We start from the raw sequence: 13,355 nt of genomic DNA, 5'->3' as shown, positions 1-13,355 counted from the left end.
TGGGAGGTACCTGACAGTCCCTCAATCACAGCGGAGCTCATTAGGGGCACCGGCCAAGGGGGAGGAGCAGCACCACAACCTCAGTTATTGATTGCTTCGTAGCCAAAGGTCAGCGGCATGTGCACAATGCCGGGAGGAGGGAGGTGGGTGGCACCAGGGTGGCTGGGGACCACGCCATGGTGGCAAGCACCAGCTTTGGGATCCCTGATGTCCCTCAGTTTCCCCAACAGAAAACTGGAAGAATTGGGGTGAGTTGGCCACACAATGGTTGTCAGCACCCACTGGGGCTGTGCTGATGGGGAGAGAGGTGGCAGTAGGCTCTGCATGTGCAGCCAGGAGGGCTAAGCCCAACGGGATGGGCAGGGGGACAGCTTGATTCACCCCAAAGCGGGCTCTGTACCTTTCTGATCATCACATATTGGTGCTGCCAATGCTGGGAGGTGACACCACAGAGGCAACCATTGAGGCCAGCCGTCAACCTGACCCACAGCACCAAAAAGACACCAGTCCCCATGTTTGCCACATCTATACCCCATACAACTGGTTTCACATGGCCCCCAGGCCTCATCCTTTGGGGCTGGGAACCAGTGGGCTGGGTGGCTCAGTGGTGCCTGGCACTGGGTCGGGCACTGCTGTCTCTCACCCCAGCCGTGTGCATAGGGGAAGATTTACCGTCTGTCAGAGCTGGGGCCAGAGGTCAGCAGGGGTCAGAAAGTCCATTTCAGAGAGGTCACTGTCCACTTCTTTCAATCTAATGAAGCCATTATTTGTGAAAGCGGACGCTTTGCGGGCTATTCCCTTGAAGCGGAGCCAGGCGCAGTGACTGGCTCTGAAAGAACAGGAAGGAGTCCCCTTCCCGTTCACATGTGCCATTCAACAGGCCCCAAAAACAAATACACCACACACGGAAAGAGGACGCCAGGACAGGGGGTGGATAGGACAGATCCCAGTAGGACACTGCCTGGAGGTGCTGTGCTAGGGGTTGTGTAGTTGGGCGGTCACCGAGGATGGGCAGAAACTGGGGACTGTTAAGAGATGGTGTTGGCAGGAAGCAAGGGAGGAAAGAAGTGACAAGAAAGAGCACACCAATTTTTTATTTTTATTTTCTCACTCCACACCCATATCCAAATTATTCTGCAAAGGAAAAAGAGAATCAAAGCGAGCTGCCTCAGGTTGGCCAGGAGAGGGTGCCAAACGCTGCCGCTCCCTTGGACAGTCCCGGAGCGGCGATCCCAGGAGCAGGGAATGGGGAACACAGCAAACCGCTGCGTGTTGGTGGGAAGCGGGGATGGAAGTGGCACAAAGAGGTCCCCAAAGAGCGGGAGGGGGAGCGGGACAGGGAGCTTGGTCGCTTATGATGGCACATGGCGAAGGAATAGAAGGACTCTCCATCTGTCCTTTCTGTTGCCATAGTGGGTGGGAGGAAGAGCATCCAGCCAGACTCTTATCTCCTACTACAGTAGATTGCTCGCTGTCTCTGAGGACTTGACTCAAGAATGGTGTTGGGATAAGAGACTTGTTAGTGTGGATTCCACCCACCACGTCTATCCCCGTTGTCACTGGTGTAAAGATGATGGACAACCTATGAGCATCACTGCATTATTAACACCGCTGCGTGCTGGTAGCAGTGCCTCCTGCTCTGCCCATCCCTGCTGCAATGAGGTCATCGAGGCTCAACTGGCTGCGGGCACCAGGGCTGTGTCCTCACAACCACCAAGGCCCAGTTCACCCACCTCCCTGCCCTCGTCTGCAAAGAGGAAAACCGACCTCCTCTTCCTCCTCTTCTTCCTCCATCCCCTAAACCCAGAAGAGCTCAGCAGGGATGGGGCTACATGGAACTCCGGGGAGTGGAGGGGTCCGGCGGTGAGCGGGGCGAGAAAAGGGTAAGAGGAAGAGGAGAAAGAGAAGGAGGATGAGGAGCAGGAGGAAGAGGAAGAGGAGGATGAAGGCAACCGTCGCGCAGAACCCTGGACAGTGCGCGCTTCAGCACTGCGGACAGCTCCACAGCGCGCGGCCCGGCGGCGCCCCCCGCGCGGATCCCCACGCGGGATTTTCCCCGCGGCCCGAACCTCCGCTCCCCTCCACGGCCGCCCTCGCTGCTTTCCGTGCGCCAACCCCGCGCGCTGCCCCTTCCCCACGCAGTGGGGCCACGCGGTTCGGAGGCCCGCGTGGGGAGGCGGCTCTCGGCGTAGACGATGCTACATCGACCTCCCGTGGAAGCGCCGGGGGCTGGGGGGGGGGCGCTGGCAGAGGAGATCACAGACAGCTGGGGCGGCCCACGCGCTGCCCGCACCGCGCGGGGCCGCGGAGGCTGCGGGAGGCGCTGTGCCCCCGCGGGGCGGGGAGGCCGCGGGCAGTGTCCTCCCGCCGGAAATGGAGCTGCGGTCACTCGGCCCTTTGTCCCGCCCGGCCCCGGGCCCGCTCTCCCCGCAGCCACGCGTGGGTGGGGGGGGAGCTGGGATGAAGTCGGGGTCTCGGGTTGATCCCGCGTGCAGCAATTGGGATGAGGCTGCGGGAAGGTCGTGGCGTCCCCAAGAAGCGCTCGCTTTCCCTCGGTGCCACCTCTACCCCCCAAAAGCCCGGCCCCACGCGTGACCCGAGCGGCTCGCAGGTGGCGAAACGGCGTGGGGAACTCCCGAGTCCGGGTATGGGTGGGGGGGGTCCCACCTCCTCCCCGTGTCTTCCCCTTGACAGGTGGCCTCGCCCCTAAGTGGGGGGGTCACACCGCCCCCCCCCCAAATCCCTCCCGGAATGTGTCGCTATTAGCGGGGGGGGAAGGGGGGTTAATTAGGATCACGTGGGGGCGGGATGGCGGAGCGGGGCCCGGCGCCCCCCAGTCCCGCGGGTGGGTCCCGGCCCGGGTTGGGGGTGAGGGGGGGGGCAGCGGGGGCCGCTATTGTCTGCGAGAATTTGGGAGCCTTTGAAAAAACCCTCCCGCTCCCTCCCACCCCTATTGTTGGAGTGAAGATGGAGTCAAACCTCTCCCGGCTCCCTCCTGTCGGGGTCTAAGCCGGGCTTTTTTGTTGCTTTTTTTTTTTTTTTTTTTTTTTTGGTTTTTTTTTTTTTTTTTTTTTTTTTTTTTTTTTTTTTTTTTTTGGGCTGATACCCTCAAAGCTGGCCGAGGAGGAGGAGGGAGGAGGAGGCGGTAACAGCCACAACTCGGAATTTGCAAGCGAGTGTCGGGATGGGGTCTGTTTCCAACCAGCAGTTCGCAGGTTAAGTTATATTATTGTCGCAGCCCTCCTCGACTCCGCGATTATTAATAACGGCGGCAGAGTCCGACGGTGGTCTGGGAGCCCCCCAGCCCCGCTGTGCCCCGCTGTGCCCCGGGCCCGGCGTGGGGGGATTTTTTTCCCAGCCCAGCGCCGGGCTGAGCGCAGGAGCTCAGGGCTGCCGGGTTGGGGTCAGTGGGGAGCAGAGCTCCCGGTGCTGCGGGGAATCCTCATCGGAGGGTCGGGTCGGTGTTTTAGGGGAATTTTTCCGCTTTTGTTCTTTTGGGATTTTTTTTTTTTCCAATATCTTTTCATTTTTCTTTTTCTTCTTTTTTTTTTTTTTTTCTTAAATTCTCCGTCTTTGTTTTTTGTTTTGTTTGTTTGTTTTTAGCGATGCATTTTTCTTTTTTTTTTTTTTTAATTCTTTTTTTTTTTTTTTTTTTTAATTTTTTCTTGCCTAAACACTTCAGGCTGGAGAACAGCCCCAGCGCTCCCACCCCGGTCGCACGGCGATCCCACACGCACACACGTGCGGGCTCAGCGGATCGCCGCGTTTGGGTCACGGTGGTCATTATTTTGCCTTTCCCATCCAGCAGGACCCAACCTCGGGCTCTTTCCGTTCCTTCCCGGGGGGGGGGGGGGTTCGGGACCCCCCCAGCCCCACTCAGGTGCTCGCTGGCTCTCTCCCCAGGTGCGAAGCCGGGCGAGGAGCCGGGCGAGGAGCCGGACGGAGATTCACCCAAAGCCGAGAATGAGTCCCAACCCCTGCATGGTTCCGGCATCTGTAAGTGGTTCAACGTCCGCATGGGCTTCGGCTTCCTCTCCATGACCGCCAAGGGCGGCGCGACGCTGGACTCGCCCGTCGATGTCTTCGTGCACCAGGTGCGCTGCGGCGGGTTTGGGGCTGGAGGTGCTGGGATGCAGCTCCAGATGCTGCCCTGCGGATCTCCGTACCGCCGGCACGGTGGGGACCGTTGCTACTGCCATCCCAAATTGGTGTTGTGGGGGTGATGGGACCCCCCGTGTTCGGGAGAGGAGGGCAGAGAAGGGCAGTGCAGCCCTTGGATTGCTCTCCAGGGAGCGACGCCGTAAACTGATCCTTGGGATCGTTTAATTTTCTCACCGCGGTTCACTGGGGAGCTCTTTGGAGGGCTGGATGCAGAGGGGCAGGTGCCCGTTGGTGGAAAAAGGGATACATAGGGCACAGCGGAGCAGGGATGCTGCTCACCCCATGGAGGGAAAGGGAAAAGAGCTGCGTTTCCCCCACTGCCAGGTACAGGGTGCTCGGTGCCCCACACAGGGATGCAGGATGGGGCTTTCCCAAACTCATCCTCTGTGGGTGGGGGTTCAGTCCACGTGAGCCCGGGGACGCTCAACCCTGGCAACTGGGGAAACAAAACCACCCATAACATGATGACATACACTCGGTCCCTCTGCTGCGTTGTGGGGGGCAAAGTCCTGCTGCAGTGTGCAGTCAGTGGGCTAGGGCTGCACTTCATCCTGCATGGCACAAAGCATGCGGGGTCACACATGTGCCCCTATGGATTCCATACCATAACTGTGGTTTTGTGTCCGGGTTTGACCTGCATGCGTCAGGCTGGTGTCCTGAGCCCAGGGAGACTGCAGCTTTGGAGCTGTGGCTGCTCAAAGACACTTCAGTGGAGAATGGATCCAGCCCCGGTGGGGACCATGTGCAGGAGTTGGGGAAATGGGACTGGAGATGGAGCCCGAACTGGGGCCATGTGGGCAGTGCTGGGAGGGAGATATGGGTTCGGTGCTGGGTGCTTGGCAACGGGGCTGTGCACTGAACCTGGGCTCCCGCTCCTCCAGGAAGCAGGGAGAGAAGAAGCTGTTGGGGATGGGAAGCAGTATGGGAGTGCAGGGGATAAGGATGTCTTTGGAGCAAACTCGGGTGGTTTTGTGCATTTGATTGGGCGCAGGATGGCGACGGAGTGATGCTGGTGATAGGTCCTGAGGAGCTCCCAGCCCTCCTTTGGCAAAAAGGGCAATAGGGGAAAACCGAACCCCTTCTTTGTAGGAGCCGCTGTGCAGAAGCGCTGTTGGATTTCAGGCTGAGGTCTCCAAAACTGCCAGAGAAAGCAGAGCTCCGGGTTCTTCCCAGGGGCAGCAAATGGGTCTTTGCATATCAGCGCTGTGTCAGTGGGGGGGAGCCTCCCTCCTGCCCCTCTCCCCAGGCTTTATTGCCTCCAGGCAGTCTGGTTTCCTGATTGCTCTTGCTCACATTCCTGCAGGAAAAGAGGATGAGTGGGGTGTCCTCCTGGCACTCCCCATTTGTTGGGGCCACAGAGACCAGAGCAGGGTTTGGTGCTTAGAAGGCAGTGAGCATTGGGCAGTTTAGGGTACGGGGTGGCACTGGGGAGCCCAGAGTGAGTGCGTGATTCTCACTGCCCGGATGTATGCAGCAGAGCCTGGATGCTCCTGGCGCACGCAGCCGCCAGCAGTAAGGCCATTTGGGGTTGATGCAGTGTTTCCATCACCACTCCATTTGCTTTTGGTGTAAAGTCACTGCTTTCCCGCAGTGAAGCCAACTGGGACTGTCCCACTGCAGGGCATTGCCAGCATCGCTTCGACCCTGCTGAGCACCCAGGGAGAGCAGGTCAGACCTAAAGGGCAAAAGCCAGTATCGGGTCAGGGTGCTGCACCCGGCACCCACCCAACCATTGGGGTACAACAACCAGAGCCCCCCCAGAGCCCTCCCCTCTTCATTTACATATGTGAATGATGACCCACAGGAAGTAATTGTGGGAAAAAGAAGGGAATTGGCCTCTTTAGATCTATTAAATCACTTTATTACAGGAACCAGGTCTGAATGGCCCCGCTCTGCAGGGAGTGCGTCTCCATCTCTCTCCCCCTTTATCTGATCACAAAGAGATTAAAATCTCGGCAGGACAGGAGACTAACAGGGCTCCTCCAGGGCTGCCTTTCCCTCTCATTGTGAGCTCAAAATGAGGCATTTGGGTTAAAATGCCTCCCCTGGACACTGGAGATGGATTCATTTGGGGGCTGTGGTCCTGGGCTTGCAATGGTGCAGGGATGAGAGGGGAAGTCTGAGTGCCCCATTGCAGCATTCCCAGAGCTCAATGCCTGCAGTAGAGCAAGCACTGCCCCACAGCCCTGGCTGAGAGCAGAGGGGATGAGGCTGCTCCCAGCCTTTCTGCATCTCATCTCTGTGTCTCAGAGTATTTATCCAACCTAACAAGCTGAAATCCTAGATAAAAGTGAGAATGTTTGGTAGTTTTGCTGCTTTTCATGATTTTTGGCATGGAGAGCTGCTGGGTGCAGCTGGGACTCAGGGTTGCTGCAATGGTTCATTTTTTGAAATCTTGGTGACATGGTCCCAAGTGGCCATACCAGAGATGTGGCCAGGATGTGGCCATCGTGTCCTACCCAGGCAGGGGGCCGTGGTTCCCCAGGTGTCATTGGCCTCAAGGGGGCTGGTGCTGAGGGCATGGGGCTCCATCCCCACCAAGGGGTGTGGGGAACAGCACAGAGGGGCCACCTCTCTGCTGTAGGTTCCATGAGGGCTCCCTGGGTTGGCGCCGTGCCCCTGAGCACAGCCAGGACTGATGCTGATGGGAAGCAAGCACGATGGGAGGTTTTAAGAAAAGCACGTGTTGGAGGGCAGCCCCATCCCAGTTACTGCAAAGGCACACACAGGAGGCTTCTCCCTGGACTGAGGGGTTCTGCCTTTGCAGGGCTGAGCTATGGGGCAGGATGCAGCCCCATGGGAAAGGGAACAGGCAGCACATTGGAGCAGCGATGCCTATGAGGGCAGAGGGGCATAAAAATCTGTTTTCCAGTCTGGTGTGCGATGCTTCCGCGGGTGCAGGATGGAGCTGTGGGATGGGGCACGTCCCCTCGGAAGGGCTCCATGGGGCAGAGATGCACTTTGGCCTCTGCTTTCGAGGGGAGGAGCGAGCAATCCCTTTGTTTTTGTTTCTATTATTATTTTTTTTTATTATTTTTAAATAAGTGCAGGGATAAAATTACATTGCAAAATACACTGCCGCGTCCTGGCAATGGGAATTGTTGGGAATGCCGCGTCTGTCTGATGGCAAATCGTGAAAGAGAGCGGCTTTATCCCAGCCTGAAACCTCCCTCAAGATGCACACACACAAAAAAAAGCCTCCTGTCTCTGTCTAAAGATTAACTGATGGCTGCAGGCACCTCCCTTCCCCCATCCGCTGCTCTCGAGCCCCCAGGGTGACGGCTGGGAGAGAAAAAAACCCTTACATGGTCTGCGAGAGAAAATGGTCCAAATGAATGGGATTTCTCCCATTCTCTGAGCTCCATCCCTGGCCACCCCCAGCTCCACCATTTCTGAACACCCCCCCAAATTTGTTTACTCCCAAAAATAACCTGGATGGGGACTGAGGGAAGGTACTGCGCTCTCGGACATGCTCCAATATGGGAGTATGAAATTAATATGCAGCAGCTGATCCTAATTAGCCTCTGCATGGCCACTGCCGCTGCCCCCTCCCTGCAGATGGGAAGCACATAGGTTTGGCAACCTGGGGCTGGTAAAAGTGAGTGGAAATGTGGGTTTAGGGCAGGTGACTGTTAAAGAACCTTATCGAATGGGTTGTTTTAACCCAAATTAACCTAGTGTTTCATTTCACTTGCTTATGGTGGAAAATGAAAAGAATGCCTGATTATTTTGGCAAGAAAATGCATTTATTTTGGATTTACTTTGAGGAAATTGGGTAGGAATACAGAGCCTGGAAAGCTCCGGTGATGTTTTGGTGCTCACTGTGCTGGGTTCCCCCATCCCTGTAGCACCCTTTCTTTCCAGGCTCAGCAATTACCCAGCGTTGGCAGCAGCACTGGGCTGCAGGCAGTCGCTCCCTGCTCTGCTCCAAAGCTGCAGCACCAGGAAAAGATTTGCTGTGGAATTTGGGAAGAGGAAATTTCAGACAGGAATCATGGCTGTGCCAGCCCAGGCTGGGCAAGTGTTAGCCCAAAGTGGGTGAGCGCAAGCCCTCTGCTCCCCTGGCACAGGAGTGAGGAAGGATCTGCTCTCTGCCAAACCCAAACTGGGGAAACACAGGCTGCCCCAATTGCCCAGGCCAGCTCAGCTCAGAGTTGCTCCTAAAGCAGCATCCCACCAGGCTTGTTTGCCCAGAGATTTCGGTTTAAAGCAAAGCAATTCCCGTACAGATAAGGGCGAGGTGCAGCGGCTGCTCCGCCCGAGGCCCCTCTGGACACAAAGATGATTTGATTGAGTGGCCGGGGCTGGCTGGAATAAACGTCCCCTTGTGTCACGCTGGGGAGGCCGCGGGGACAATGGTGACCCTGGGGCCAGCTGAGCCCCTCCAGTGCCCAGCAGAGTGGGGGCAAAACCGAGGCTGCCACAGAACCTCTGCCGCTGCCTGGGGAGCAGTGTTGGGTTTGGGATGCTCCAACCCCAAAGGGACACAACGGGGGGTTTGTGGGATGAGAAGAGGAGGTGGGAGGTGCAGGTGGGGAAGGGGGAACGGGCAGAATTGGGGTGCGGGATGCACTGGGGCAGTGGGCAGCGTTCAGCTGCTCTTGTGCTGTGGCTTTGTCTGTGTTAAATAACGGTGGTGGGGTTTGGGATGGGTGTAGGGTCTGCAGGGGGGCTGCCTGGCAGCGCAGGGAGTGGGGACAGGCAGTGTTGGTGCTGCTACTTCTCCTTGTCCTACTGGCTAACTCTGAACCCTACTGACAACGAGCAGAACCCCATCAGTACCTATGCTTCAAAACATAGTTTTATTACAAATGCTTTGTGTTTGAGAACCAGGGGTCACTCCACACCCTCCCAACCAGAACCACCTCCCCAAGACCAACCCCAGACCCCAAACCTCGGCACCATGCCAGTGCATGGGGAGTGGAGCTCAGGAGGGCAACCACGGCACAGCAGAGGGGCTGCCAGCCCCCATAGCCAGCGAAGAGGGTCAGTGGGGCTGTGTCCATGCCGGCCACCCTTCCTCCCCCCGTCGTGGCCTGGAACTCCTGGAATTTGGCCGGCGTGAGCGCGGCCAGCCCTTTGTTCTTGCTGGCCAGCCCCGGTGGCTCCCAGCCCAGGCCCTCCCCTACGCTCCCCCTCACCAGCATCCCCAGCTCGCTCTGGGCCCCCCTTCCTCTCTTTATTTTTTGGGGAGGGGGGGGGTGTGGAGGCCTGGGAAGGCTCCCGCTTTGTGTGTGGTGTGGGACAGGGGCTCTGGGCCCCTTCCTTTCAGATGCAGGAGGTATGCAGCTAATTCAATGGGCTGCAGTTTGATTACCTATCTGATAACAGAGGAATGCCAGCAATGTGTGTGTTTTGGGAAGGGGGCAGGGGGATGCGCAGGGACCACCAGCCACTCGCAGCTCACTTCAAAAGGCTGCAGCGGGGGGAGAGCTGGGGTGCCCTGGCCACTGCCCCCCTCCTTCCCCGGGGAGAGGGCGTTTCCTTTGGCCTTTTGGCGGAGGGGCCGGGGGCTGAGGAGGCTGTTGTCATCCTCACCCGCTGCTGGAAAATAAATAGCTTCCCCATCATGTTGCGGCAGCTTTGGCTCCAGTCCTCCTCTTCCTCGTCAGCCAAAATGCGGCAGCACTGGGGAGAGAGATGGGGGAAGAAGGAGATCATGATCATGGATGAAGAGCGGGACCCAGAGAATGTGCCAGGGTCCCCCCTGCCATGGTGCAGCTTTGACCCATTGCATGGAGCAGAGTGCTGGTGAGATTTGGTTGCTGGCAGTGTAAACACAGCTGGGCTGTAAACACCCCAGTGGAGATCTCTGCCAGAGATGGAGGTCTGCACAGGCAGCTGCCTCGTGTCCCCCAGCTTCCAGCAGTGCCTCCAGTGCCACCAAGCAGAGCTCAACTCCTCCATGCTCTGAACAAGTCTCCTGCTTAGGTGGTACTCAGCAACCTCTGGGTGATGATGCCCAGCACCCCAGAATCGTGAAGGTTGGCAAAGACCACTAAGATCATCTAGCACAACCATCAGCTCATCACCACCATGCCTGCTAAACCATGTCACCCTCCTGGTGATGCTCAGCATCCTCACCATGATGCACAGCCTGGGGAAAGCTGAGCTGAGACTGGGTACTGATGTTTATGGTTACACTCAGCTTACCAGGGAGCTGACTGGTGGCAGGCCCTGTCGAGCGGGTTTTGGCACTGTTTTTGGCAGCAGAGGCCCTCAGACAGAAAAGGTGGTTCCGTCTGGAGGGTCCCCCAATCCCCATGGGTGAGCAGATGTGGGTAATGTGGCACTGCCCATGTGGTTTGTCCCACCCTGAGCCAGACTCCAGGATGTGGTGGTAGGGACTAGTATGGAGAAAGCCCCATGGGGGGTTTGGGAGAGGAAACGGAAAAATCAGCAGGAAAAGGGGCAGTTCCTCAAGCCCCGTTGCATTTCCACTTCTTCTATGCGCTCACAGATGCATGCACATCCTGCAACATTGCACTGAGAAAAATCACTCCGAAACATCAACAACTCAATTTCCTCCCTCTCTGCTTTCCTGTGGGGTGTCCCCATGTGGATCCCGGACAGATCTGGGAGTGTAGCAGAAAAGGAAGAGGGAAGTGGTGCGGCTGTCCTTGCCGGGCAGCGTGCCCATGTCGCATCCCTGTGGGAAGCGTGGGTGGCCACGTGAGGGAACTTGCAGCCCATGAATGGGAGATGCTCCATTCATAAAAGCAGGGTCCTACGGCTGTGCAAGTGCCGAGCTCTGCCAGGAATCCCAGCCCAGCAACACAGAGCTGCTCCTCCCTCTGACAGCAAATCCCTCTTAACTCTTTGCTCATCAGACTTCCACTAACAAAGCAGACCAAAACCTCTGCTCAAATGTATGCTTGGGATGTGGCAGAGCTGGTCCAGCAGCGATGCTCATGCTATGGGTGGCAGGAGATGTCGGGTGCATCTCCTCTCCCTGTGATGTTGTTCTGCTGAAATGGATGTGCCTCATAAAAGCAGAGTGGATTTTTCCACCCCCTCCTGCCTGGGTTCTTCTAAACCCCATATTTGCTTTCAGTGTTGCTCTGCGTTGATTCCAGTGGGACAGGGGATGCCCCCAGCAGCCACAGCCAAATGGCAGCTTCATTGCTGGGGCACTTAAAGGGCTGGAGCTTTAGGGTTACCCTGCTCTAGCACCCAGCTCAGCAGCTTTTTAAGGATGCTCTTTTAAGCATTTTAAGCAAAAGCAGCACAGAGTTGGGGTGAGCTAAGGCCAGAGGAGAGTTGCTTTTGGGAACAGCCGTGTTATGTCACAACAGGCAATAGCAACCTTTGGGCCCCAGAGAAAAGCTCCTTATTGTTCTGCTGAGTGCAGCGGGGAGGGACCAGAGGACACTGCCCCGAGGGCCCCAATTCCTACCCCAGCATGCTGCATCCTCTGCAGCTGAGCTGTGGTTTGGGGTGAAATCCTCTGGTCGTGCATCCATGTCCCTCCTGTTCTGCTTTTCAATGGGGAGGAGAGGAGGGCTCCACGTGCATGTGCAAAGCCTTGAGATCCCTTTGTCTCTTCAAAATGAAGTTTTGAATTTCCCTTTGAGTTCTCAGCCTGCAGCTTCGGGAGCTTGCAGGGTGCAGTGCAGGGTTGGAAGGAGAGAAGGGGGCTGCAGGTTTGCAGTGTGAAGAGCCAGCATTTTGCAGCAAACCCTGCAGATATTAGGGTCAGAGCTCATTTATTGGGTTAGTGAGCCCATCTCATCTCTGCATTATCAAACAGATGAAAAGTGCACAGTCAGGCTCAGTCCTGATGCCCACTCCCTTGGGTATGGGGGAGGAACATCAGCACCCTGGCACCATGGGATGGGACTCGTGGTGTGCAAGCACCGACTGCCATCCTCTCCTCCTCAGAGCAAGCTGCACATGGAGGGCTTCCGCAGCCTGAAGGAAGGTGAAGCCGTTGAATTCACCTTCAAGAAATCCTCCAAAGGTTTGGAGTCCATCCGGGTGACCGGCCCAGGGGGCGTCTTCTGCATTGGCAGCGAAAGGAGACCCAAGGGCAAGAGCCTGCAGAAACGCAGATCGAAAGGAGACCGGTAAGGGGCAGATGGGGCCTGATCTAGGGCTGGCTCTGAGCCCTGCGGGTGCCAGGAACTGCCTGGGGCTGGGCTTTGGTGGGGGCTATGTGGTCAGGGACCCCTTGTGTTGCCCTGTCCTGCCCACTTTTGGCCAAGGGCTGCAGGGCACGGTGTGGGCAGCGACCCTTCCTCTAAGAAAGCCACTTCCTCCAGCACTTAATGAGTGGCAGATGCAGCTTGGTGGGGAAAGGGCAGAGAGGCAGAAGCAAGAGGGCAGAGGTCGGGGACACCCTGGGCTGACGCTCCCCTTGTGTGTGGGAGCCGCACTGGGCTGAGCTGGGCAGGGGTAATTTTCTCAGAGAGAAACCCTTGCTTGTGGGGAGGAAATGACCGGACGTCCTGGCAGCGGCTCCTACAGGGAGGCTCTTGGGCCCTGGAGCCAGTTCTCAGCCGCCCCTCAGCCCTGCTGCCCAGGATGCTGGATCTCAGTGTCCCCAGCAAGACTCTGCACCCCAGCAGGGCTGCGGCTGCACCCCCTAGCTTGGGGCTTCCAATCAGTTGAGAAGGAATTGGGGAAGGAAAGGAGAGATGCTCACAACTTTGGGTTTCCCAGTGAGTTAGAAAACTGGATTCTGTCTGTTCCTGTTGCACCAAGCACTGGCAGCTCGTACCATGGAGTAACCTGCGATGCAGCTTCCACAAACCCAGGGTCTATTACCACAGTGCTGCCAGAGGGCTGTGAGCCCCCCATTTCACCCCCATGTGCTTGTTTCTTGATTGGGTTGTTTGGGTTTGCTGCCATCTCCTGGGTACCAGCAGCACCACTGGGACAGATCTAAAACCACCGGGGAGCAAACCCAAGGGCCACCCCCGGCCCCAGTGAGCCCTCTCCTTTTGTTTCCCCTCCTCGAATCTCTCTCCTCCCCACGCAGATGCTACAACTGTGGCGGGCTGGACCACCATGCCAAAGAGTGCAAGCTGCCTCCGCAGCCCAAGAAATGCCACTTCTGCCAGAGCATCAGCCACATGGTCGCCAACTGCCCCGCCAAAGCTCAGCAGTCGCCCAGCTCTCAGGGAAAGCCTGCCTACTTCCGCGAGGAGGAGGACATGCACAGCTCAGCCCTGCCCCCCGAAACCCGGGAATGA

General features: G+C 57.3%; 1 protein-coding gene across 1 annotated transcript; it reads left to right on the top strand.

Annotated features, from left to right (window-relative positions):
• Positions 1-3,184: 3,184 nt before the first annotated feature.
• On the top strand, positions 3,185-13,355 carry LIN28A (lin-28 homolog A). Its single transcript, XM_048925554.1, has 4 exons — positions 3,185-3,215; positions 3,904-4,094; positions 12,043-12,227; positions 13,142-13,355. The coding sequence occupies exons 1-4, from the start codon at positions 3,185-3,187 to the stop codon at positions 13,353-13,355; spliced, it is 621 nt and encodes a 206-aa protein (XP_048781511.1).

Source organism: Lagopus muta, chromosome 23, assembly GCF_023343835.1.
Source record: "Lagopus muta isolate bLagMut1 chromosome 23, bLagMut1 primary, whole genome shotgun sequence".
Taxonomy (NCBI): Eukaryota; Metazoa; Chordata; class Aves; order Galliformes; family Phasianidae; genus Lagopus; species Lagopus muta.
The sequence above is the reverse complement of the archived record's forward strand: the minus strand, read 5'-3'. Positions and strand labels throughout refer to the sequence as shown.